General features: G+C 48.6%; 2 protein-coding genes across 2 annotated transcripts; both read left to right on the top strand.

Annotated features, from left to right (window-relative positions):
• The first annotated feature begins 2,396 nt into the window (after window positions 1–2,396).
• On the top strand, window positions 2,397–17,099 carry kcnj16a (potassium inwardly rectifying channel subfamily J member 16a). Its single transcript, XM_056584973.1, has 2 exons — window positions 2,397–2,462; window positions 15,721–17,099. The coding sequence occupies exons 1-2, from the start codon at window positions 2,456–2,458 to the stop codon at window positions 17,097–17,099; spliced, it is 1,386 nt and encodes a 461-aa protein (XP_056440948.1). The 5' UTR covers window positions 2,397–2,455.
• A 2,115-nt stretch (window positions 17,100–19,214) lies between these two features.
• LOC130378033 (inward rectifier potassium channel 2-like) lies at window positions 19,215–25,121 on the top strand. Its single transcript, XM_056584974.1, has 2 exons — window positions 19,215–19,402; window positions 21,445–25,121. The coding sequence occupies exons 1-2, from the start codon at window positions 19,333–19,335 to the stop codon at window positions 23,022–23,024; spliced, it is 1,650 nt and encodes a 549-aa protein (XP_056440949.1). The 5' UTR covers window positions 19,215–19,332; the 3' UTR covers window positions 23,025–25,121.
• The last annotated feature ends 332 nt before the right edge of the window (window positions 25,122–25,453 follow it).

Genomic DNA, 25,453 nt, shown 5'->3' with positions numbered 1-25,453 from the left:
TCTGCACACTCACACAGAAGATAAATGGGGACGAGAGAGAGATGGGGAGAGACATGGAGAGATGGGGAGAGACATGGAGAGAGAGAGGGAGAGAGAGAAAGAGAGGGAGAAACACGGAGAGATAGGGAGAGAGGGGGAGCGAGAGATAGGGAGAGATGGGGAGAGACATGGAGAGAGAGAGAGAGAGAGAGAGAAAGAGAGGGAGAAACACGGAGAGATAGGGAGAGAGGGGGAGCGAGAGATAGGGAGAGATGGGGAGAGACATGGAGAGAGAGAGAGAGAAAGAGAGGGAGAAACACGGAGAGATAGGGAGCGAGAGACAGGGAGAGAGAGAGAAAGACAGAGAGAGAGAGACGGAGAGATAAGTTATGCTTTAACTCTTGTTATCCATTTGTAATTAAGTCTGTGAAAATGTTATTTGAATAAAGTCGTTATTTTTAATTCCCCATGTACACAACATATACACAGATTGTCCAGTTATTTTTCAATAAAACCAGGTGCGGGTCGCTCAGACCCAGCAGACGGCCACACAATGAGCAGCTCTGCCCTAGATGGACGACCTCATTCACACGTCGGTCTGGGGTTGTGTGTGCGTGGAGACTATCGGTCGTTCTCCTCAGGGATGTGCACAGCACAGTGCATCGTCGGGAGAGAGAGAGAGAGAGAGCGCGACAGACAGAGAGACAGACAGACACACACAGACAGAGAGGGATAAAGAGTGAGAGAGAGTAGTGAGTTTTTCTCATTCCAAGACATGAAATCGAATCCAACAGGAGGAATAAAGCGAGAGAGTGACACCGGAAGAGACTTACAGCATCTACCCACTGCAGCGTCCGTCAAAGGCTGACGGAAGGCGTGGCTGACGGATGGGGGAGGAGTCTTTGCAGAGGCATACGTCAACCTCGACGGAGCCGACGGATCCCACGGAGCAGACGGACCCACAATGCACTGCGGCTCCGCCCCATTCAAAGTCAACGGGGTCCGTCAGCGGACGGATGCAGTGGGCACGAGGGGCTAGCGTGACGCCCGGTCAGGGTGTCACGCTCCCTGACCGGGCGTCCCCTGACCGGGCGTCCCCTGTCTGACAGGCGCCCCCCCCTGCTGGGGTCCCCTGGTCCACAGCCATGGTGTGTGTCCCCCCCCCAGCCGTGAGTTATATTCACTTGGACGCGCGTTCGTGTTCCAACACTTTCTCGTCCCCTAACAAACTCAGCGGGCGCTCCGATGTTCCAGAACAATATCGATTTTAATAAATCAAATTTGTCTTTAAACTTTATTTGTTTTCCTTCCTTCCTCTTTTCAGCCTCTTCACAGGGTTCTGCTGAAGGGTTCACAGGGTTGCTCTGGCTGCCATTGTCGCTGCTTACATCACAGAGCGGCTTCTTGGCGTGTTCCGTGTCTGCGCTACAGGCCGCCGTCGGCCTCCACCTGGTCACATGGGTTGGGCCAGGGGTTTGAGTTTCAGGGTCGACAATCCAGTTGGCAGTCCGCTGCCGCTGCTGCGTTAATTATTACTGTTTTTTTTCTAACTCACTGCATGCTTTCACGCTTGTGCATGCACACACTCACACACACACACTCGTGAATGTGCATGTGCACACACACAGTACCTTGTTGCTACTGTTTAGAGTAGACAGCTGTTTATACAGAGTGACAATTTTCCAAATGATTATCAAAGACCCTAAAATCCGGTCGAATGCAGAAACTTCCGTTAATGTTTTCTTAAGTCAACTTAAAAAGGTATAGGACCGAAAAAGTTGCTGAGTTGACCAGAAAAAGGAAGAGCCGATAGCACGGAAAAAAACGCCTCAACAACTGGCTGGAAACACTTACGAGCAACTCTCCTCCGTTGTTTCGATCCACAAATAAACCCCAGAGAAGTTTCCAAAGCTGTGGAAGTGAGATGGGAGAGAGAAGGGGATCGGGGTAAAGAAAGAGAAACCTTTCATTTGTCCTTCTCATGCTATGTGAACATGCAACCCTCCACGTCCCCTGTATGTTAGCTGGAGTTTCCTCCACGTGTGAAGATATTAAAGCGTACGTCTCCGCTCAAATTAAAAAACAAAGATATTTTACACTGTGACCAAATGGTATATATGCCTGTTGAAGATCATGTGAGAACACGGTCGAAAATGGTTCACAGCCTCTGAAATGACAAACATTAAAACGTAAAATCTTTGTTCGACATTTAGATTGTTTCAAATGTTGTTCATTGTTTGAAACCCACTTTCATTCCATGATGGAAATCATGAATATGCAACAACAGGATTCCTTGGTGTTGTTCGGTGGGACTTTGGCCTGTTTATTCCACAAGGTTAGCCATTCGTTCAGGAGAGAAAATGACCATGCAAAACATTTTCCACAGGGACTGTCTTACTTGCAAAGGTTGCAAGGTGCAGCTTATGTCCCTGTTGGAACCAGCGCCTGGCATTACCACGGGAAACGGATAATACACATGCAAGGTAAGAGCAATAATGCACCTTCGTCCCATCAATCAATCATTCAAGCAAGACGTTGAGTTTGTTAATCTGAGTATTGGCTTCTGAGTGGTGGAAGCCAACTCCAGCGATGGGAGTTGAACAGCATGGGCGATGCAGTCTTGGTTTGGCTTATTATTTCCTGCAGAGAGATTTCAACGTCTCAGTCTGTCGTGCGTGGGCACACGCAAGACAACATGTGGCTCATCTGCCTCGTGGTTCTGAGCACAAAGTTGTTTTCTGATGATTTTTGCAATACTTGCAATTTTTCCCGAAATACACTTTACGACGGGGAGTTGGATCGTTCTTTTATTGGTCCGAGACGAGGCTGCGAGGCAGTAGTGGAGCGAGCCCGCCCACTATCCTCGAGTGACTCTCAATGTCAGGTCGGCTCACCCAGATCCATGTCAAAGTCAATGTGATGGGAACAATTCAGAGTGGATCAAGCATTTCCATACCGAAGACATTTCCATCACACACACACACGAGAACACACGCACGCACGCACGCACACACACACACACACACACACACACGCACACACACACACACACACACACACACACACACACACACACACACACACACACACACACACACACACACACACACACACACACACACACACACACACACACACACACACACAGTTATTTCAGAGCATACCGCTTGAAACTGAGCCTTGAAGTTCCAGGCGGTTGAACCTGTTTGATACGCAGCTCAAAGGAGCCCATGAACTCTGGCAGGGAGAACACTGCATGGGCACCGTGTTCGGAAAATTATGTAATGCTGTAGAGCGGCGAGCGATACAATGGAGTCATCCAATCAAAGCGTTGACAAGAGCATCGGAGCATTTAGAAAGACAGCGAAGAAGACACACGCTGGGGTGACACTTTAACTGTGCTGCCCCGAATCCTGAGAGAGAAACGTGTTCGTGTGGTTAACAGTGAGAACCAGTGTTTTATAGAATTTAACTCTTCTCTAAAAATGACTTTTAAAGCCCTCAGTTGACCTTATTACAGTTTTTGTAACACATACTTGACAGCTCGCCATGATGGATGTGAGAAGCAGAAGATAAAAAAAGATCATTAAAAAAGAAATGGGCTGGGGAGCAGATCTACAACTGGGGAAGGAGCTCCTCTCCTCCACCCGCAGCCAGCCTGTGCTCCAGAATGTCCTCCTCTCTCCCCCCTCCTCCTCCCCTCTCCCCCTCCTCCTCCCATCTTCTCCTCCTCCTCTCTCCCCCCTCTCCTCCTCCTCTCCCCCTTTTTCCCCTTCTCCTCCTCCTCCCCTCTCCTCCTCCTCTCCCCCTTTTTGCCCTTCTCCTCCTCCTCCCCCTCCCTTCTCCTCCTCCCCCTCCTCCCCTCTCCTCCTCCCCTCTCCCCCTCCTCCCCCCTCCTCCTCCCCCTCCCCTCTCCCCCTCCTCCCCCCTCCTCCTCCCCTCTCCCCCTCCTCCTCCCCCCCCCCCTCCTCCTCCTCCCCTCTCCACCCTCCCCTCCTCCTCCTCCCCCTCCTCCTTCTCCTCCTCCTCCTCCCCCTCTCCCCCTCATCCACCTCCCCTCCTCCTCCTCCCCCTCCCCCCCCCTCCTCCTCCTTCCCCTCCTCCTCCTCCCCCCCCCCTCCTCCTCCTCCCCTCTCCACCCTCCCCTCCTCCTCCTCCCCCTCCTCCTTCTCCTCCTCCTCCTCCCCCTCTCCCCCTCATCCACCTCCCCTCCTCCTCCTCCCCCTCCCCCCCCCTCCTCCTCCCCCTCCTCCTCCTCCCCCTCCCCTCTCCTCCTCCTCTCTAGTGCTGGGCAGGATTAGCATCACATCGTGGCCCCATGAGGCATGTCATAAGAATGCTGATGGAACTCACACGCACGCTGCAGAGCGGCTGCTTCTGAATGAACCAGGACACACACAGACACACAGGAAACCAGAGCTCCGTGGCTCTGGGCTGAACCTCAGCCCCTGATGTGTGCGCCGGGACTGAGCCGGTTAGCCGTTAGCTCAGAGAGTCCAGACATTGAAGAACCCCCATGTCGGACTTACTTACCCCACGTTTTTGTACTGATAAACAGGCCTAAAACAAATAAACAGGCCTAAAACAAACACTAACATAACATAACACTCACATAACAAACATAATACATTTACATTTAGCTTTTATCCAAAGCGACTTACATCGGTTAATACACACATTGTTAATACACACACCACGCAGGGCGACAGCCAGCTCGTCAGGAGCAGTTAGGGTTCAGTGTCTTGCTCAGGGACACATCAACACATCAACACGCTTGGAGGAGCTGGGGATCGAACTAGCAACCTTTCGGTCACAAAATAGCTGCTCTTCCTCCTGAGCTAAGCCGACCTGAATGATTACTTATCTGGTGGACAACGTCGACAATGAAAAGAAAAATAACTGATCTTGAAGCTAAGAACCAATATGGAGCCCCAGAACCCTAAAGAGGCCCAGAACCCTTAGGAGCCCAGAACCATTATAGAGGCCCAGAACCATTATAGAGGCCCAGAACCCTAAAGAGGCCCAAAACCCTCAGAGGCCCAGAACCATTATAGAGGATCAGAACCATTATAGAGGCCCAGAACCATTATAGAGGCACAGAACCCTAAAGAGGCCCAGAACCATTATAGAGGCCCAGAACCATTACAGAGGCCCAGAACCATTATAGAGGATCAGAACCCTTAGAGGCCCAGAACCATTATAGAGGCCCAGAACCCTAAAGAGGCCCAGAACCATTATAGAGGATCAGAACCCTTAGAGGCCCAGAACCCTTAGAGAACCAGAACCATTATAGAGAACCCACAACCATTAGAGTTTCTATCTGTCTAGCTGTGGCACATTTTACCCTTGTGTGAACAGCTCACTGCACTCTCTGAAACCACACAAAACCCTTCACTGATTGTGTGAAATGAGGCCTAAAATAGCGTCTAATTGTGGCTCTCTGGCTTGTGGGTCCTTGTAGGCATGTTTGTATCCTGTGTATTGTTGAGTGAGTGCTTGAGTCGTAGCGGAAGCTTTTATCCAAAGTGACGCTGGCTCGGAGTCAAGAACCCAAACCATAAGACTCTTCTGCCCCCCTCAAGAGCGAAGGGACTCGAACCCCCAATCTTCTGATCCGAAGTCAGACGCCTTATCCATTAGGCCACGCGGCCACTTATAAATGCATGTTGTACTAAATTATGGATTTATTGCACTGCATAGTCAATGCGTGGGGGAACGCTGGCAGGTGGTTTTACAATGAGCAAAATCTCTGCTGGACAAAATGCCAAAAAGTAATCATGTTATGCAGAGTGGAAACTAAAAGTGTTTACAAGAACTCAACTCAATAAGATCCGTTTTTATTTGTTGAGATATCCAAAGGTAAGGGCAATCTAGGTGTCAATAAGAAGGCTGCAACACACACACACACACACAAACATACACAAACACACACACACGCGCACACTCTCATATGCACACTCTCCCTCTTTTTCTTCACATAACCATACAAAAATCCAATTTATCTGGCTCTCTTTCTCGCACACACACACACACACACACACACACACACACACACACACACACACACACACCCCCCCCCCCCCCCACTAGGTCACACTCCCTGAACCAACCTTTAATCTCCATGAGATTCCTGAAATCCTTTCAAGAATTATTCTTAGTGAGTTGGCCTGCATTGACCCCCACCTCAGCAGCTGTTCGATGGCACTGATACGGTCTGCATTGTACCTTTGTTTGTTTGTTTGGCCGTTTCTGGGAGGGAAGGCACATCCTTAATCCACACATACCAACAAACAAACAGTCAAACGTACTCTAGCACGCACACAACACATGAACGCACCCACATAAACACAAACACACCCACCCACGCAGAAACACACAACCAGAAAACCAGACACACACAATGACCCGTACACACACAGAGAGCCGCACGCACGCGCACACACACACACACACACACACACACACACACACACACACACACACACACACACACACACACACACACACACACACACACACACACACACACACACACACACACACACACACAAAGCCAGACACACACAGACAGCCAGACAAACACACACACAAAGCCAGACACACACAGACAGCCAGACAAACACACTCACACGCTTCTGTGTTGATGTATATAAACAAGCATTGCAAATGATTGCAGGAAGTGCATATGTCAGCCATAAACAGATCTGGAATGTGCAGCTTAATTTGGAAGTGTCGCGTCAATGCATTACATAGAAATATTTAATGTATTGAAAATATTAAAGCGAAAGTACAATTCAAACCGGGATGGAAATAGAAAACCAGAAGCTTTGCAATCATATCACAATCGCTCCATCAGGTTTACTTGTTAAGAAAAAATAAATAGCTTAGAGCGTTAGCAAAGAGATATAGACTTCACATACAAAACACATCATCATTAAATCATACATTGGATTGAAAAGCGAATCTCGAGGTACACAAGGATGCTACATGCAAATACAATAATAAGCATGATACAATATGATATCAATTTGCCTGTGTGAAGCAGTCTGTGCTACATCCCATAATAATAATAACAGCCCTATGGGCCACAAGCAGAGATACCAGTGTACAATGCTTTAAAAGCCTTCCTTCATCGAGGTATTGCTTCAGGAAATGTTTGATGGCGTTGTTTTAGCGTTTCAAATACGTCTGCTTCTCATTTCATTCGTGTAACCTTCTGTGTTGGCTGATGTGAGCTGGCTCTGGGCTTTCTCCATGGCCACCGGTGAACCGGGGCAGTCTGTCAATCAGGTTATTTTCAGGTTTATTGGGAACAAATAGTTACTTTTTCGCATGGAAAAAATGAGTGTACTTAGTTATGGTTCACTGTGTTCCGGCCTTTATTAACACACACACACACACACACACACACACACACACACACACACACACACACACACACACACACACACACACACACACACACAGTTTGTTTATTTGGAAAAGACATGATGTGCCTCATAACTGTAGAAATGTGGCATTATGGCCCAGAGGTACTACAATATTAGAAGGCATTAGGAGATTAGGGCCAGTTCTGTTTCTCATTTAGTCAAATGAAAGCTACAATTTCTAAAGCTGTTGTAGCATTTAATGCCAAATGATGACCTATGTTTTCTTTGGCATTGGTTTTGCCGTGTATAGTCATTTAAAAACCGTCATAATACCTAAACATGGTATTCACTATTTGGTCATTGAGACGTTCAATCAAAGAGATTAACCGTGAATTCATGCACAGTGGACAGTTTGACAAACCTCTGCTTCAAACACATGATTCATTTAGGAGGATGTGTGTGTTCTTATTGTTATGTTATGCTGTCTTACACCTCAAAACAGCCAAAGCACAAAGGGGCTTTCTGCTCCTGTTGTACATAATGTATCTCTACTTTTATCACAGAACTCTAACGCTGTCTCGTTCGCTGGTTTACCACAGAATCACAAAAGTGGACGTCACCTTCGTCACCTGACCAATAGGGAGTGCTCTGTTGTCGAGTTTCAGCGGTGCAGGGCTTAATGAGCACGTTCACACCTTAAGGAGAGTGTGAGAAGATAGAGGGCGATTAGGCTGGGAGTCTATTCTGATCTCCGGAAGGTCCTCGAGTGGAAACCAGGGAGGGCTGGTGGGAAGGAGGAGCCGGCCGCCCGGACCGGCTGTCTCCAGGGGCGGCTCTAGACCCATCTTCATGGGGGGGGCCAGACTGGGGCCAGTTGTTTTGTTGGCGCATTGAACCCAGGACGCAAAATATTTAGTTTAGTACTAAGTAACAGCATACAAAAACTGCGGGTCGGCTTAGCTCAGGAGGTAGAGCAGTTGCTAGTTCGATCCCCAGCTCCTCCTAGCTGAGTGTAGACGTGTCCCTGAGCAAGACACTTAACCCTAACTGCTCCTGAGGGCTGGTTGTCGCCTTGCATGGTTGACTCTGCCGTCGGTGTGTCAATGTGTGTATTAACCGATGTACGTCGCTTTGGATAAAAGCGTCTGGAAAATGCCCCAATTGTAATTGTAATATACAATAACTGGCTGATTCCCGTTACTGCATTTATTTCAGTAGCATAGTATTAAGTGTTTCCTTCAGTTACAGCAATTGTCAATATTATATATTTGAAATGTTTCATTGGCTAAGGCAATTGTCAATATTACAACCTTTTGGGTTTCCTTCACTGACATCAAACCACTCAGTATCATACATCCCCAGCAGCAATAAAGTCAGAATGATGTATTATAAATCTCAAGTTGCGATTGTGCGTCAGGGCCACACCATCGCAAGCAATCGACCCCCCGGCCGGACGGAGCGAAAAGGAAAAAAACAACGTTTGGATGGGGGGCCACAAACTCAGTTTTATGGGGGCACTGGCCCCTGCTGCCCCCCCCCCCCCCCACCCCCTTAGAACCGCCCCTGGCTTCCTCTCATTGGCTCCATGCTCGCTCTCTATTAACACCACTGGAGGTACGATTCAGCAGTTGGAAAGAAAGGGAGCAGAAAAGGGCAGAAGAAAGAAAGACTTGAAAGCAAAACTAAAACAACCCCGAAAAAACGTCCCCACCCTTCTGCACCCTCCCTCGCTAGGCTTCTCCGCCAGTGAGAATTTGCGGAACCTGTGATTGACAGGCATGATGGTTCCTTGAACCAATCAGGGAGGAGATGCTAATCCTATCTCTGATTGGGAGGAAATTATCCGGAAGCGGTCTTAACTGTAAATCGGCAGTACAGTTAACTCTTAATAGATATTCTCAGAAAACATTAAACTCACTATATTATATATAGGAGACGTATGGCTATGCCATTTCTAAGAACCAATAGTAGCTCTTGTCTTAATTGATGGATGCTATATATTCCATTTTTTTATATTCCAACTGAACTCACTAATTTTCACATAGAGTGGCACATTGCCATCACAAATTGTTTCAAATCTCTAAAGGTTGCACTCCTCAGAACTGCTTTACATTTTATATTCACAGACATTATGCTATAGAGTAGATATGGTTCAATCAGTTAGATGAAGATGCTGGAAACATTAAAATAACCATAACGGAAACATGTCAGATTTCCATGGCCTCAGATCTATGTTTGGGTTAAAAGATAAAAGAAACCTTCTTTCACATAATGTGAACCAGTCAATTTCTCCCACGAGAGAGCGAGAGAGCGAGAGTCTGTTTGTGTGTGTGTGTGTGTGTGTGTGTGTGTGTGTGTGTGTGTGTGTGTGTGTGTGTGTGTGTGTGTGTGTGTGTGTGTGTGTGTGCGTGTGCGTGTGCGTGCGCGTGCATGCATGTGAAACCTGAGTTACACTGTTCTTCTAGGTATGAACAGAGAACAATCCCATACTGTAGGGACAGAGGATTAAGACCCAAACGATTCCCATCGGACAAGGTGAGAGCAGAACACAATAAACACAAACACAGAGCGAGGGACACCGTCCGGACACTGACACTCTGACCTGAGGAGCACAAAGCACCAACTTAGATCCGGCACGAACAAACCGGCGCCACAAAGCAGCTGGGACGGGAACGAGGCCAGGCAGGTGGGGTTTCTCCGGGGGAATCGGGGGATTGCAATTGTGATTAAAAAAATCGCTCTAGATAATTGCCGGATTTTCATCCAACAATTATGTATGCAGGTCAAGAGTATACCCACAAGGCAGCCCGGTTGTTAAACAGTTTATCAGAAGTTAATCAGAGTACCTGTCTTTGAAAGTGTGGGTACAGATCGATGCCTCGTAAGAAGCCAGGTCCAAGGTGGTTATGTTGCACTAACTATGATGCCTAGCCTACCATTTGTAATACACAAGAAGAAGAAGAAGGAATGTTCTTCTGGTATAGCTGTCTCACATTAATTGGGTACAGACATTAATCTGAACATGGGATCAATCTATCAATAACAAGGGGTTAAACAAGGAAATACAGTGTAAAAGCCCACATCTGTGAAACAGGGAACTTAAACGTCCAAAATTCCTCAAGTAGTTCTCTCATCCTCGACAGAATCTTTATTCTTTGTTATTTATTCTTAATCTTTACTGATGCTTACTTTATTCAGGTGTTTCCTTCCACCTCATTGCCTTGGTTTACATTACTGAATCAAACACCGGATAATTATTTCTTGCGATGTTGTCTTGGGCACAATAATAGAGACGAGCCACAAACAAAGTAACCCGCACCCCCATTAACCCATTACATAAGAAATCCTTTAACCAGAGCCGGTGTTTGATGTCGGAGCTGAGGCCGTTTGAGGAGAAACACGGGCATTGTTTCAGGTGGAATCGTTCTCTTTACCTTGAGACGAATGGAATGAGGCAATGGCCACGGCATTATGGTTATGGTGTAATAGTAAATAGTAATCTGTTATTAGAGTGAAGTTACACACACACACAAATACGGACACGCCCATGGGCCGAGTAAATGCCCAAAACACATGCACAAAAGCAAAAATACAGGTATCCCTATAGACTATCCACACACACACACACACACACACACACACACACACACACACACACACACACACACACACACACACACACACACACACACACACACACACACACACACACACACACACACCCCCCCCCCCCCCCCCCCCTCAGTGTCCATCATATATCCGAGGGAGGCGTTATTGTCCAGTGATCGCAGAGCAGCAGGTGAGCTTGTCCGCTGTGACAGGTACCGCTCCGGTTCACTCTGGGACAGCCCGGCTCTCTGCTCAGCAGCACTCTGAACTTCAGTCTCCAGGTAGGAACTCATTCGTTAACAATAAGCTTCACAGCTGATCCAACCAACAAGCTGTTCATTTGTAGATTATTTTGGGTGTGTGTGCAATTGTACCTGTTGGACTTTTGCAGAGCTGCTTTTATAGGTCATTGTCCAACGCTGCAAATATGGAAGTGTGTATATTATGTTTTTTGGGAAATATTTAGTTTGAGCACTGATAAAAATAAAATAACAGCTCACTATGTGGCGATTTGTAATGTCCTTCATAACTTTCCTCAGTACTGTTTTTGGGGCTTAGCCTAACAGTGAGTTACAGCGTATTCTTTCTGAGGTGTAAAGTTGTTGGTGAAATAAAGAAGTGTTGTAGTCAACACAACAATCTGTAATCTGACAAGAAAGAACAAGCCAGCAATGAAACGTGATCCCCGAAAGGCTTCATTCATCCTTTTGTTCACTTACAAAAGCCCAGATTTCACAGTGGTAAGCTGGACATGGAGGTTTTACAACGTTCCTCTAAAGGATAACTTATTTTGTTGAACTGCATAATATTAGTATCTTTCATATCACCTTAAAAATAGAGATTGTCCTCTTTGTGGTTTGTGATGTTGGTGCTATATCGTTGTTGACGCAAAAGCAGAGAGTCTGTTTCATCAATACACGTCTTCATATTTATCTTCTTAACATCACCTGAAGACAAGGCTTGTCTCTGAAGGCATTCATTTAACATTTTATTTGATATTCAAATCTGCTAAACCATTAGGACTAATTACTCCACCTGCAGTGATTCTACACCCTTTTAAGCCAAGAACAATTAAAACGTAAAAAGTGTGATATAAATTTCTGTGTCCAAACTTGTGTCCAATGTTAAAACGTTTAAGTTACAACTACGATAGAGAGGACAGCGAGGTCTCCGTTGTGGTGATTCTGGGCACCACCACACCGGTCAATCGGTTCGTCAGTAAATCATTATCCGTTAGATGTCTGAGCCAACAGGTAGGAGAGTTGAGCTCCAGTACAGCAGAAGGTCAGTTAGTAGATGAAAGGCCCGTGTCACTTAAACCAGCCACCCGAGGCTGTACTGCCGTTCCTGTGCTCTACACCCAGTGAGTCGCCATGTTTCCCCGTCAGCTAGCCTGTAATGCTGTTGTTATGGGGCCGCAAATGTTTTTGGAAAGAAATATGTTAATTGCCTCAGCTGCCTCCAATAGTTTGATTCAACATTTTGAGTGAATGACACACATGTATTGACCCCAAAGCTTTTTTTCCCTCATCGTTAGTTGAGAAACAATCAAACAAAAGTTGCCCCCTCTCTAAAAACCTCTCACTACGGAGAGCTGTTGATCGAAACGGCATCTTCCAGCACCCACAGTCTGTGTTCCCCCGGCCCGTCCTGGCAGACTTTGTGCCAAAGGGCACGGCCAGTGCTGGTACTGTCTGTTCAGCACCAGGCTATGTGTTGTGTACACAGAGGGGCCTATTTGAAGCCATAAGGTCCTTCGGAGAAGGGGTCCAGTCGTTGAGGAGAGAGAACAGCTCAACCTAGTGGGTCAATACCTCAGTGGAAACTTTCAATGTTGTCTGTTTCAACAGAGGCAAATGCTACAAAAACGGATGATGGCTGTTAAGCTATTCAATAGAGTATGTCATTTTAATGGTGTATACACTAGCCACGAGCAAACATTTAGGACTGTTAGTATAGACACGATCGCGTAGAATTGATGGAAACTCCCTGGTTCCCTTTTTAAACCACTGTATTATATTGACATGATTTTTAATGAATGCAATTTTACATAATTGTCAAAAGGTCATTGTGCCATTTTGTTAATGTTCTACTTTAGTTTAGTGCAGGTTCAAGGCCAATTTCAAATGGTGATGCATTCATCCCAATTCTGTCTTGCTGTAGGGCTTTACAGCAAGACAGCTTACTCAAATGCCTAACATTTAAGTCAAACATGAACAAAACAATTCATGGCTACTAACTGCTATAATATTGTAGATAAAACTATAGTTGTGTATGAATCCAAGTGGTATAATCAAATACATTTTGAAGCAATAAAATATCCGATAGAGTTAGTGTAATTTCGAAATAATAATTGTATGTTTTATATCATGTGACAAGTTAGATAGTTCCATGTCATGACTTTTCTTTTACCACATTTTTTGAGCCAAAACAAACTCAATAATAATAAAAAAATGTAATCGGTTAACTTTTGTTGAACAATATCAATCTCTTGTCATTCTTGTTCATGTGTTCACCTTCTGATGTTGTGTCACGTAGAGGGAGGCCCCGACTGCATCACCCCATGACCTCGGCCACTCCACCCCCATGACCTCGTCCACTCCACCCCCATGACCTCGTTCACTCTACCCCCATGACCTCCAGCCAGAGTCCCCCTCCCGTCAGACAGCGGTGGTCAGACCTCCGTTTGGGCGTAGAGGAGGATGCTCTCTCTGTGGTTTGGCCCCGATCGATCCTTCTCCGGGTCCCAGATCGCGCCGTCAGGCCCTTCCAGTTTCCACTTGTTGTTTTTCCCTCGCTCGCCCTCCGCGAGGTTCGGCCCTGTGTGGTTTCCCTCTGGCCACGGGACAGCCCTCTGCTGGACCCCACCCCGGAGAGAAGGGGCTCAGTTCTTTGGTTTATAAGCGTTGACCGCGGGGAACAGTTATCCCAAGGGTTGACTCATCCCCCAGAGATACAGAGGAACGTCAAACAGCAGACCCCTTCTCTATTTATTTGTTGCCGTGCTTCAGGCCTTGGTGTCTGTTTATTGTGCCGACATGTTTGTTGTACAGACGCGTGTTTAACCTGCATTACGTGCTGCACGGCGGCGATCCCTAAAGACAGCCTTAATCCATTCATTAATTCTTGCGCCTGTGAGAACGCTGGCGGGTGCAGTAAGCTGTTTACTACCGTTCCTTAATCGCCGTCCCCGTTGAGCGGTCAGCATCATCCTGTGCCAGTGAGCGGTGTCGCTCTAACATCCTCGCCGTGACCCGTCCTTGTGCGTGCACTTATCCAGAGGGTGATGTTATGACAACACAGTCAACCTTTCACACGTAGCACACATGCGCTAGGACGGGACGACATAAAGCAACACGGCCATTCATTCAGAGCCATCGTTACCTCGGAGCGTCTGAGATTACATTACACTGAAAACAGAGACAACGGGGGCAAGTCGGATCAGAGGAGCTCCACAGCAACACGAAGAGGAACGGAGGAGAGTGTAGGGTGAACCTTCCCAGACGGGGTCACAATAAGACCTTAAACGCAGTGGAAGTACAGAGAGTCAAACGCGAACACATGTTGAAGATATGAAAGCAAACACGAGACTGAGATTATGAGAAGAACCCACAATGGAAACAAATCCACTAAAACACTTGCGTCTTTCCGGCATCACTGCAGCGTTTAAAATGCATTCGTCTTTGAATGAGAGCGGGGTCAGCGAGGGGTAGATTTCCAGCGGTCAGCCAATCATTCTGATACTCTGAGGACTCCATTGATAATTGTTTCCTCCAACAATCGTGGTTGGAAAAAAAAGAAGACGGAAAGTGGGCAAGCTTGGCTTAGGTAAGAGCAGGGCCATGTGGTCCATCTTCTGCATGAGAACAACACATGGAATCTGCCTTTGTTGGAATATCAGTGAAATCCCAAAGTATGAGGAGTGGAAGCAACGGGTCAGTGCGTTAAACAAATACATTAAAAGATATATTTTGACATTTTCCATTTTTAATGGCAATTTAGATTTAGCAAGGCTTTACTAAATCTGGCCTGCTAAGTCGTCTGTTGAATATGTTTTCTTCCGCCTCTTTTTTAACTTATGGAAACCCAGCTTGTGTGTGTACTCTGTTTGGGTCTCTGTGTATAAACACAATCAAGCTTAGCTTTCGTCTCTGCCACAATAACTATCAAAATATGTAATTGAAAAAAATGCAAACATGTTTTCTTCAAGAATCATTCGCGAGACATGCGACAATCCAGTGCTGGGATTAGTTCAGTTAATGGCTCTTTGGGTTTCATTGATAGGTCGCTTTGCCTGCTCCAAACATCCTGACCTGCATTGCTCTATTGATTCTTTCCCACACAACTTTGTGGGTTCGCCCTACCCCTGACAAAAACAATCCTTATTCAAAACGGATAAACAACATTAGCAAATTTGACCGCTACTTTAAAAAAATCCACATTTGGTAGTGTCAGCCAGGGAGAGGAGACACACCAAGCCAAACTCTCAGCGAGAAGTTCCTGTGTTATTGTGCTCTACTCTAGGATGGTGGGTGTCTCTCTGGTGCCGCATGCGTCATTTGGCGTGCTCATACTGTTCCTCAGTGCAGCCATGATGTTCTCACTCTTAATATCTGTACCAAACGCATCGACTCCAAACGCCCACGACGCTTTCTCACTCAACACCGTCGACCCAAAGCTACGCCCTCGGCATAACCATAATGTACGATAAGAAATGCAAACACTAACGTGGGATGTTCGATGTTCCCTCTCCGCCCCGCAGACGTTGCCAGGATGTGCAAACAGTACGCCACGGTGGGCCACGGCGATGAGACCGCCGCCCTGAGCGTGACCACGGAGAACGGCCGCCAGCACAAGCGTCTCCGCTACGTCCGCAAGGAGGGCGGCTGCAACGTGCTGTTCCGCCACGTGCCCGAGCCCTGGCTGCTCTACGTCACGGACATCTTCACCACGCTGGTGGAGATCCGCTGGCGGGTCATGTTCCTGATCTTCGCGCTGTCCTACATCCTGTCCTGGCTGTTCTTCGGCATCCTGTACTGGGTCATCGCGCTGGCCAACGGGGACCTGCGCGGCGAGCTCAACGACCCCTGCATGTACCAGGTGCGCAGCTTCACCGCCGCCTTCCTGTTCAGCCTGGAGACGCAGACCACCATCGGCTACGGCTTCCGGGGCATGTCGGAGAACTGCATGGTGGCCATCGTGGTGGTGACGGTGCAGGACGTCATCAGCTGCGTCATCGACACCTTCGTCATCGGCATCGTGGTGGCCAAGATGGCGTCGGCCCGCAAGCGCGCGCAGACCATCGGCTTCAGCCACTGCGCCGTGGTCAACCTCACCGACGGCTTCCTGTGCCTGTCCTGGCGCGTGGGCGACTTCCGCCGGAACCACATGGTGGAGGGCACCACGCGCGCCCAGATGGTGCGCTCCACGCTGCACGCCACCGGGCGCGTGGACGTGACCTACAAGGACCTGGAGCTGAGGCAGAGCGACATCATCCTGGTCACGCCCACGGTCATCACGCACCGCATCGACAGCCGCAGCCCTCTGTACGCCAGCACCATGGAGGACCTGGCCAAGGACGACTTCGAGCTGGTGGTGTCCTTTACCTACACCGACGACTACACCGGCATCCTGCACCAGACGCGCACCTCCTACATCCCGCCGGAGATCCTGTGGGGGCAGCTGTTCCAGGACATGATGCTGGTGACGCGGCGCCACTACCGCGTGGACTACAGCATGTTCCACCACACGGCGCGCGTGCTGGTGCCCGTCATCAGCGCCGAGGCCTACGAGCGCAGGAAGCTGCTGCAGCCGTCGCCGCGCCACTCCCCGCGGCGCTCTCCACGCTTCTCGCTGCGCGGGTCCCCCTCGCCGCCGCCCGGCCACTCGCCGTACCACTCGCCACGCCACTCGCCGCACCACTCGCCGCGCCACTCGCGACGCCCCTTGCCACGCCCCTCCCCGCCACCGGATGGCCGGGGGGCGTGCCTCAAGCCGCCGTCGGTCACCGTGGAGCTGGTGAGGGACGAGGTCTTTGAGGCGGAGCCGGGGGCGGAGCTGGAAAAGACCCTGACCGAGGAGGAGTACCGGCAGCATCACCAGAACACTTTGTGCCCGCCGGCGGAGCTCAGCCACACATGACCCTGAACTCAGCAGGAGGAGGAGGAGGAGGAGGAGGGAGGAGCAGCACCCAGGGTGCTGCGAGACAGGGCACCCAGGGGTGCTGGGAGACAGGGCACTCAGGGGGCTGGGAGACAGGGCACTCAGGGGGCTGGGAGACAGGGCACCCAGGGGGCTGGGAGACAGGGCACCCAGGGGTGCTGGGAGACAGGGCACTCAGGGGGCTGGGAGACAGGGCACCCAGGGGGCTGGGAGACAGGGCACCCTGGGGTGCTGGGTGGGAGACAGGGCAACCGGGGGTTCATCACTGAGAGATTTAGGAGTTGAGGAGAAGCCAGAAGAGGAGAGTTAGCTAGTTAGAAAATGTGTATTATTTCTATGTTGTGGGATTTATTTTCGAATAGGCCTATTTCATCCCAAAAAATAAAAGGTTGGTTAATGTAAATGTACAACTTGATTTGTGAAATGTTTGAATGTTTTATGGTGCAGATTTAAAGTGTAAATACTGTGTGTGAGCTTGTGTCTGGGTTGCTTTGTATGAACAACAGGGGGAGAGGGGGGGGGGGGGGGGGGGGTTCAAACGTACCCCCACTCATAGGCCTACCACAGATACCAAAAGTGATTAGACTTGTGTTACTCTCATCTAGAGCTTTATTATTTTTTTATTGACTTAATCTTCTGTAATTAAAAATCAGGTCGATTTGTATTTGACCATTGCGGGTAATGTTGGGTTGTATTTGTAGCGCATTGATTTCAAAATGTTAAAAGGGAGAGGAGCCCACATTTGAGGAATAATTCACAGTATTTAACTACGCTATAGTATACAAAACAAACCCCAACCCAGTAGGTGACCCCTCCTAAAGCTCGATGCCATGGCTGGGCTGTACATGTCACAAAAGGTCTCAATTCTAAGTTCAACATGCACTGGGCACATTGCCTACATATCCCATGAGCATTAGCAGGTGCCATCGTGAAGCTTACTGCTTTAAGGCCTGTGTCTCCAGCAAGGCGGAGATACATCTCAACACCACACATAACCCAGGTACCGTTCCCCAAGGTGAGACAAAAAGTCCAGATACCAGTGTAAAAAAAAAAAGAAAAAAAAAGTGAGTGTGTGCGTGCGTGTGCAAGCACGCCTGCATGTTTGCCTTCGCGTGTGCGCGTGCGTGCGTGTTTGCGTGCGTGCGTGCGTGCGTGCGTGCGTGCGTGTGTGTGTGCCTGGTTCATTTTAGCCTCTGGCCCACCACCTGGTGGTCTCCAGGAAGCACTCCGATGCCTGCAGCGTCCATTCACCAACACAAGTCAATTACACCGAGGACGGTACCGCTATAAATAGTGGCCGCTGTAGGAAGTGATATGAACGAAGGATGAAGGATGTCGATGTGGCTTCGCTTCATCACACTCTCGTGCAGCGAGTACGCGTCATTTAGCCACGCAATTACAGGACATCCCGGTGAAAGTGCTGTCGATCACCACCAATGTCTGGCCTAAAATTATAAGCAACAGATGCATAGCCTAAACATCCTCAGCAACTTGATATCCCAGTGGAGAAGGAGTCATATCATAATACAAGCATGTAGGGGTTTTTATTGAGTGAGTCACTCTTTCCGACAGAACACATTTTCCATGCAGACATTAAAGAATAAGCTGCACAAAAACAAAAGATAAATCTAAAATATGAGTGGCTGCACCGAACGGCGCCCCGGTTCGGCCCTGCAACATGCATCTCAGGGCAGGTGTTGATTGCTGGACCAGGAAACGTAGAGTTCTCGTGAGGGAGAAGAAAAGGGTTTTAAAAATAGGAAGTCTATTGCGCTGATTCTTAGCGGGAGAAAAACTCACTGCTGGCAGTGTGCTGCCTCCCTAATTATATATTACGAGGGATCTGTTGTGGTCTATTACTTTGTGTGTGTATTTCTTTTATGGGGCGAATTCATTTCTTATTGCTTTGTTATTATTTTACGCAGTGTTTCATTCGGACCATGCGGTCCATAAAGAAACGTCGTCAAAGAAAATAAGTTTGGTTCGCTCCCTCGCTTCTCTCTCTCTCTCTCTTCGCTGATAGGCTGCGGAGCCACGGGGGCGGGGCCAGCCGGTGTGTTCTATTTAAATTGCTTTGAAGAAGTATCCGCGACGCACATTGTCCAGAGCGCTCATCCGGAGGTACGAGGGATGCTGATACTGACACCCATTCGCCTTAAATAAACAACAACAACAACAACAGCCACCAGTGTCCACCACACGAGAACAGTCAATGCTAAAGCCGCCTGGACTATATCACTCCATCCGTTATCCATCTGCTCCGGTTTGCCAATGCGTAACAGGTAAGCACAGATCAAACCGTGACTTTTTAAACTTAACGGAAAGTCATGCTTGTTTTACTCACAGGGTTCAGTCAAAATATGACGCGTCGTTGCAGCGCCAGCATTGCATGGGCTTCAACGTCGAGGTTTGGATATGCGTAAATCTACCGATGAACAATTCCAAGGATCCGTGGATGATATTGTTTCTGTGTTGCGGCCACCGAGCGATCGTTGGAATATAATGCACTAGTATTCTACTTTCCTGATCACAACTATTCTCAGAGAGTCAAGATTAAGAATAAAAAATGTAGTTGCACAACTTTTAAAAGCGTCTGCGCTATAGCAACGATGGATAAATCATCCATCACAAATGAGTTATCAGGTCATGTTGGTTTTTAAATGAATGATAATTTTTTTCGTTGTCTTTGTCTCAAATGGTGCTGGAATTTGTATGGAAGGGGCGTGTGGTGATTGCATCAGAAGTCAGTCCCCATTCTCCCCGCACCTGTTAACATTTGTCGCCTTTGCTTCTGGCTGCAGCGGCGCCTCTCTATCCGAGTCGTGGAGCTGGAGAGCAACTTTGTTGTAGATCAACGGAAAATCGGTTTATTCAGAGAAGATGCTCTAGTTGACTTATCACACCTTAAGTAGGCCTATTGGATATTGACACTGTAGGCCAACGGTGACTTTCTTTGTTGTTTAAAATCAACTAACAAACAGAGGGCCTAGAGAAAACTAAACAACAAGGATGGAATAAAAAGTAGAAGTTTGGCTCTATCCCAAATGCAGTTGTCATTCATTGGTCCTTTAAAGGCTAAGTTCCAATACAACATACCAATTTCATTATCTATACTATTACGTAGGCCTAGACACTTAAAACTCTGCGATACGGAGAGGTAGGCCTACGATTCTTAGAAAAGAAAGAAATGCCCTACTATATGGACACAAAGTGCTTGTTGCCAGGAAGGCAACAGCCAAGACATGTAAAACAGACTCAGGGATTTAATGAGTGCGATCGTAGCTGTTCCTGAAAAGCCCCACAGGACCGCCGTTCTGCTGCGGGGACGGAACGAGTCCCCGCGGAGCCACCTCGAGGAGTCAACAAGCTGCAGGCATCTCTGCTGCACGGCCCGCTCTAATAGCGAGAGAGCGAGAGAGCGAGAGAGCGAGAGAGCGAGAGAGAGCGAGAGAGGCTGTGGCGTAAATTTACCTGAATGTACACTTTGCACTCGGATTGGAAAGGTGCACTCCTCCAAATGTGAAAACAACTCAATCAACTTTTAATCGCTGCGGGGCATTGCGTGGTGGGGGGGGGGGAGATAAATAAGAGGGTGACACGCCAGACAACCTCAACTTGAAACCACCTGCTGCCAGTGTTTTTACTCATTTGGTACAGCCAATCACATGCCAGTTCAGACAGAATTCTAGTTAGACAATTGATGGGTCTTTCTGGATCATTTTGGTTTGTTTGAAACAGAAAAAAAAAAAAAGGAAGATAAATATACACCAGAGAAAGTTCCATGTGGTTCATGGGATCCAATGGCAGCCTCCGAACCCACAAGCCCATCAAGAGATGATCCTATCAACATGACGGCAGCCAAGGAAAACAAACGGCTCTTTTAATACGCCATCAATGACGACTCGCTCCACTTACCCAGGGACCCCTCCAGGGACCCCTCCAGGGACCCCTCCAGGGACCCCTCCAGGGAGGGCAGAAGAGGCAAGGCGGTCTAAAGGACGCAGGCAGTCAAAGCTGAATCCAGTCTCGATGGGCCGGAGAGATGTGCTTTTGTTTTCCATGCCCGCTACTATCTAGCCTCATGTTATCACAGGCTTTTCTCAGGCTGTGTTGCAGGGCTGAGGGGGCTCATGGCCGTCAATCACGGCAGGTTGCAGCCTAGTATTTTAGAGATAACCGTTTCGCAAAGTGTCCCAGTTTGTCCGTTTTCTCCATGAGCTTCCTTTTAGTTTTCATTCAATGTCCATTTAGAACGGGTGCCACACCACGAGATGGTTCCAGTCTCTCACACCGGTCTAACCAAACCCTTCTTTTTCCCCTACAGCCCTGGAAACTGATGAGGTCCCGGCTTGGGATGCAAGAGGAGTGAGCCCCTCATCTTCTGCCCTGTGGACCCCCTCCCGAGTCGCGAGTCCGTCAAGGGGGCCTGCGAGGACGACGAGGCAGCCCCCTCACTCCCCCGCCGCCGCAGTGCCGCCATTTTCTTCCTTACGTCGGGCCCACCAGAGCACTTCGAAACTGTTTCTCCAACGCTTCTTCCAGAAGCTCAGACTGTTTTCCAGAGCAGAAGCCGCTCAGCCCGCCCAGCCAGAGGTGATGGGAAGTGTGCGATCCAACCGCTACAGCATTGTGTCATCAGAGGAGGACGGAATGAAACTCGCCACCATGGCGGTGCCCAACGGCTACGGGAACGGGAACGGGAACGGGAAGGGGAAGGGGAAGGTGCAGACGCGGCACCGGCCGCAGAGCCGCTTCGTCAAGAAGGACGGCCACTGCAACGTGCACTTTGTGCACGTCAGCGAGAAGGGCCAGCGCTACCTGGCCGACATCTTCACCACCTGCGTGGACATCCGCTGGAGGTGGATGTTTGTCATCTTCTGCCTGGCTTTCATCCTGTCCTGGTTGTTCTTTGGCTGCATCTTCTGGCTGGTGGCCATCTTCCACGGGGACTTGGAGACTAATGACCACCAGTGCGTCTCCAACGTGAGCAGCTTCACCGCCGCCTTCCTGTTCTCCATCGAGACGCAGACCACCATCGGCTACGGCTACCGCTACGTGACCGACGAGTGTCCCGTGGCCGTGTTCATGGTGGTCTTCCAGAGCATCGTGGGCTGCATCATCGACGCCTTCATCATCGGTGCCGTCATGGCCAAGATGGCCAAGCCCAAGAAGAGGAACGAGACGCTGGTGTTCAGCCACTACGCCACGGTGGCCATGCGGGACAGCAAGCTGTGTCTGATGTGGCGCGTGGGGAACCTGAGGAAGAGCCACCTGGTGGAGGCCCACGTGCGCGCGCAGCTCCTCAAGTCGCGCACCACGGCCGAGGGCGAGTTCATCCCGCTGGACCAGATGGACATCGACGTGGGCTTCGACAGCGGCGTGGACCGCATCTTCCTGGTGTCGCCCATCACCATCGTGCACCAGATCGACGAGCACAGCCCCTTCTACGACATGAGCAAGCAGGAGCTGGAGACGTCCGAGTTCGAGATCGTGGTGATCCTGGAGGGCATGGTGGAGGCCACGGCCATGACCACGCAGTGCCGCAGCTCCTACCTCTCCTCTGAGATCATGTGGGGGCACCGCTTCGAGCCGGTGCTTTTCGAGGAGAAGAACTACTACAAGGTGGACTACACGCACTTCCACAAGACGTACGAGGTGCAGAGCACGCCGCTGTGCAGCGCCCGGGACCTGGCCGAGAAAAAGTACATCCTGTCCAACTCCAACTCCTTCTGCTACGAGAACGAGATGGCGCTGGAGAGCAAGGAGGACACGGACGAGGGCAACGGCGGCAGCGTGGGCCCCGACGGCACGCAGGCGGACAATATCTCCGAGACGGAGCACCATCACCTGGCGCCCACGGTGCCGCTAGAGCCGCGCTCGCTGAGGCGAGAGTCTGAGATCTGAGGGCTCTGACCTCCGACCCCTGATCTGTGACTAGCAGCAGGCGGACTCCCTGCTGGGAAAGAAGTGCAGCTCCCGCTCAGAACGGCACAATGAGCTGAGCTCGTGAGGAGCCGGTTCAGCTAATGGTACTGCTGTTGGAAGAGCTTTGATTTTGTATTTTTTTTTTTACTTGGATTGCATACGACATGGTGTGGGTGCGAGTCTGACAAAAGACAGCACTACGAACCATGTGCATGCTGACGGCAGAGCTCTCTGTACCAAGTGCCCGTGATGAATGTGTGCCTCTGTTTTGTGTCGACTGCAAGGTAACATAGACCAAGAGCGGTCTGATGACTTGAAAAATGCAGGCATGGCTTCTCTTTTTCTGTCCAGCAAATAAATTAAACAAACACATGTTACACACACCGGTGTGTTTAACGAACGTGTGTTCTCAAGTGCTGCTATAGAGTTGTCTTTTATGAACGGACAATTATTGAAAAAGAAATGTTAAATTAAATAACCCTTAAATATTTTTATTTTGATACATCGCATGGCATAAGAGCAACAAGAAATGAATTTGTCTATGACATTTTGAGCACTGAAAACTTTCCTTGCTATTTTGCACTTGTGGCTTTTCCCTGATTTTTCCAGTCAGTGCTCTCCATATTTTCTGAAGAGATTCACACAGTCTTTAAAATTCAGCAGATATACCATATCCATGAGCTGGTCTCACAGCAAGACACACTGTCAAAAGCTTAGACAACCTCTTGTTTTCACACCAAAACAAGGTCAATTGAGTCCCAAACGCGTGCTGTATGGAATGGAATCCATTAAGACAAACCAGTGCAATTTGACTTGCATTGTATGTTTTTTTTTTTTATACGTCTATCGCAAATGACAAGGCAGTCTGTGACGGACACGAGAACGCCTGTTCTCAAACCTATCCCTTTGATTCTCATCGTGGTGAACGGTAATTCTTTGCTTCCCAAACTGATAGAAACATGTCTGTTGTTATGAAGTAACTGAGCAGGATTGTAATAATTTGCGTTCAAAAGAGTTTAACCAAGCAGAGGGGTTAAAAAGTGCTGCTAGAAGGTTGCATAGGTTTAGTTTTTCTTCATCCGAATGCCAAAGAGTATTACTGTCATAGTCATGTGCTTCTCTCAAACATCAACTCATCATAAACGAGATTGGGGGGAACAGTTATGAATAGAACACGTAGAATTTAGCTTGTACTTGTGTGGATCAGTTGATAAGTCATGAGCCACTCCTTGAGCCTTGAGACCACAGCTGAATGTGGGGAGGAGAGAGGGAGACACAGGAGCAACGACGACAGCGTGAGCTGTACGATCATTGGGGTGAACCGCTTATAAAGCCAAGAGATAATTCTACACAGAATTATGAGAGAGTGTCTTTGTCTTGAGAGGAGTCGGCGATGGAGCTACAGATGCAGTGTTATGACTCAGAGACACATCTTTTAGGAAAGGGTGTGTGTTTCCTTCGCTAGGAGGGCTGAGACAGAATCTATTTGACAATGTCCCATATATCCCTAATTCTGAAACATTAAGTCCAACACTTTGAGTGGCATTAATGATCAGTTGACAAAAGTGGTCCTTGTGTGTGTGTCAACTCGTCCAGCACATTGTAGGATTTGAAAGAGTAGCTCATGGCCACATTTACTGTACTGGAACCTGACATTTGGAGGTCTTTGGCGCCAGAGCTGGCATGAAGGAAACAAATCTATATTCAGTCCCTCTCTTTTTGAAAACGATGGAAGGCCTTTTGGTTAAGAGTTCCTATATCTGTAAATACGCCCCTCCTGTCGTAGTCAATGTGTATCAGTCTTCCAAATGTACTGCAAATCACGGAATGTACAGATTTTTGTATTAATAATATTGTTATTATTGTACATGCTGTTATATTTGTTCTTTTTCAATAAAATCGTATTGAATATCAATAATAGTATGCATTTTGCATTCTTGCCGTTCCTGTATGGAATAAGAATAGGTGAATACAATTTAACACGGTTTTCCGAACATTGTTTCGGGGAAAACAGTGTGTCCTTCCTACACCAACACTTTCCTAGTGATATCTAAAACGACGTTCAAACAGCACACAAAGCCCAGGACTGGCCAGGGGCCAAGGGCCAGGGGCCAAGGGCCAGGGGCCAGCTGCAGCCCAGTAGGCCAATGTTATGATGGGATGCGCGTTGGAGCGCGTCAAAGGCTTCATCCACTGCAGCGGTCCACGTCGGTGATGCTAGCCAGTCCAACTTCTCTTGGTTCCACGAAAGAGGGATTAGTCTCTCTCTCTCTCTCTCTCTCTCTCTCTCTCTCTCTCTCTCTCTCTCTCTCTCTCTCTCTCTCTCTCTCTCTCTCTCTCTCTCTCTCTCTCTCTCTCTCTCTCTCTCTCTCTCTCTCTCTCTCTCTCTCTCTCTCTCTCTCTCTCTG

Source organism: Gadus chalcogrammus, unplaced genomic scaffold (genome assembly GCF_026213295.1).
Source record: "Gadus chalcogrammus isolate NIFS_2021 unplaced genomic scaffold, NIFS_Gcha_1.0 GACHA054, whole genome shotgun sequence".
Taxonomy (NCBI): domain Eukaryota; kingdom Metazoa; phylum Chordata; class Actinopteri; order Gadiformes; family Gadidae; genus Gadus; species Gadus chalcogrammus.
Note: the sequence above shows the minus strand (reverse complement) of the source record. Positions and strands in the feature narration are given on the sequence as shown.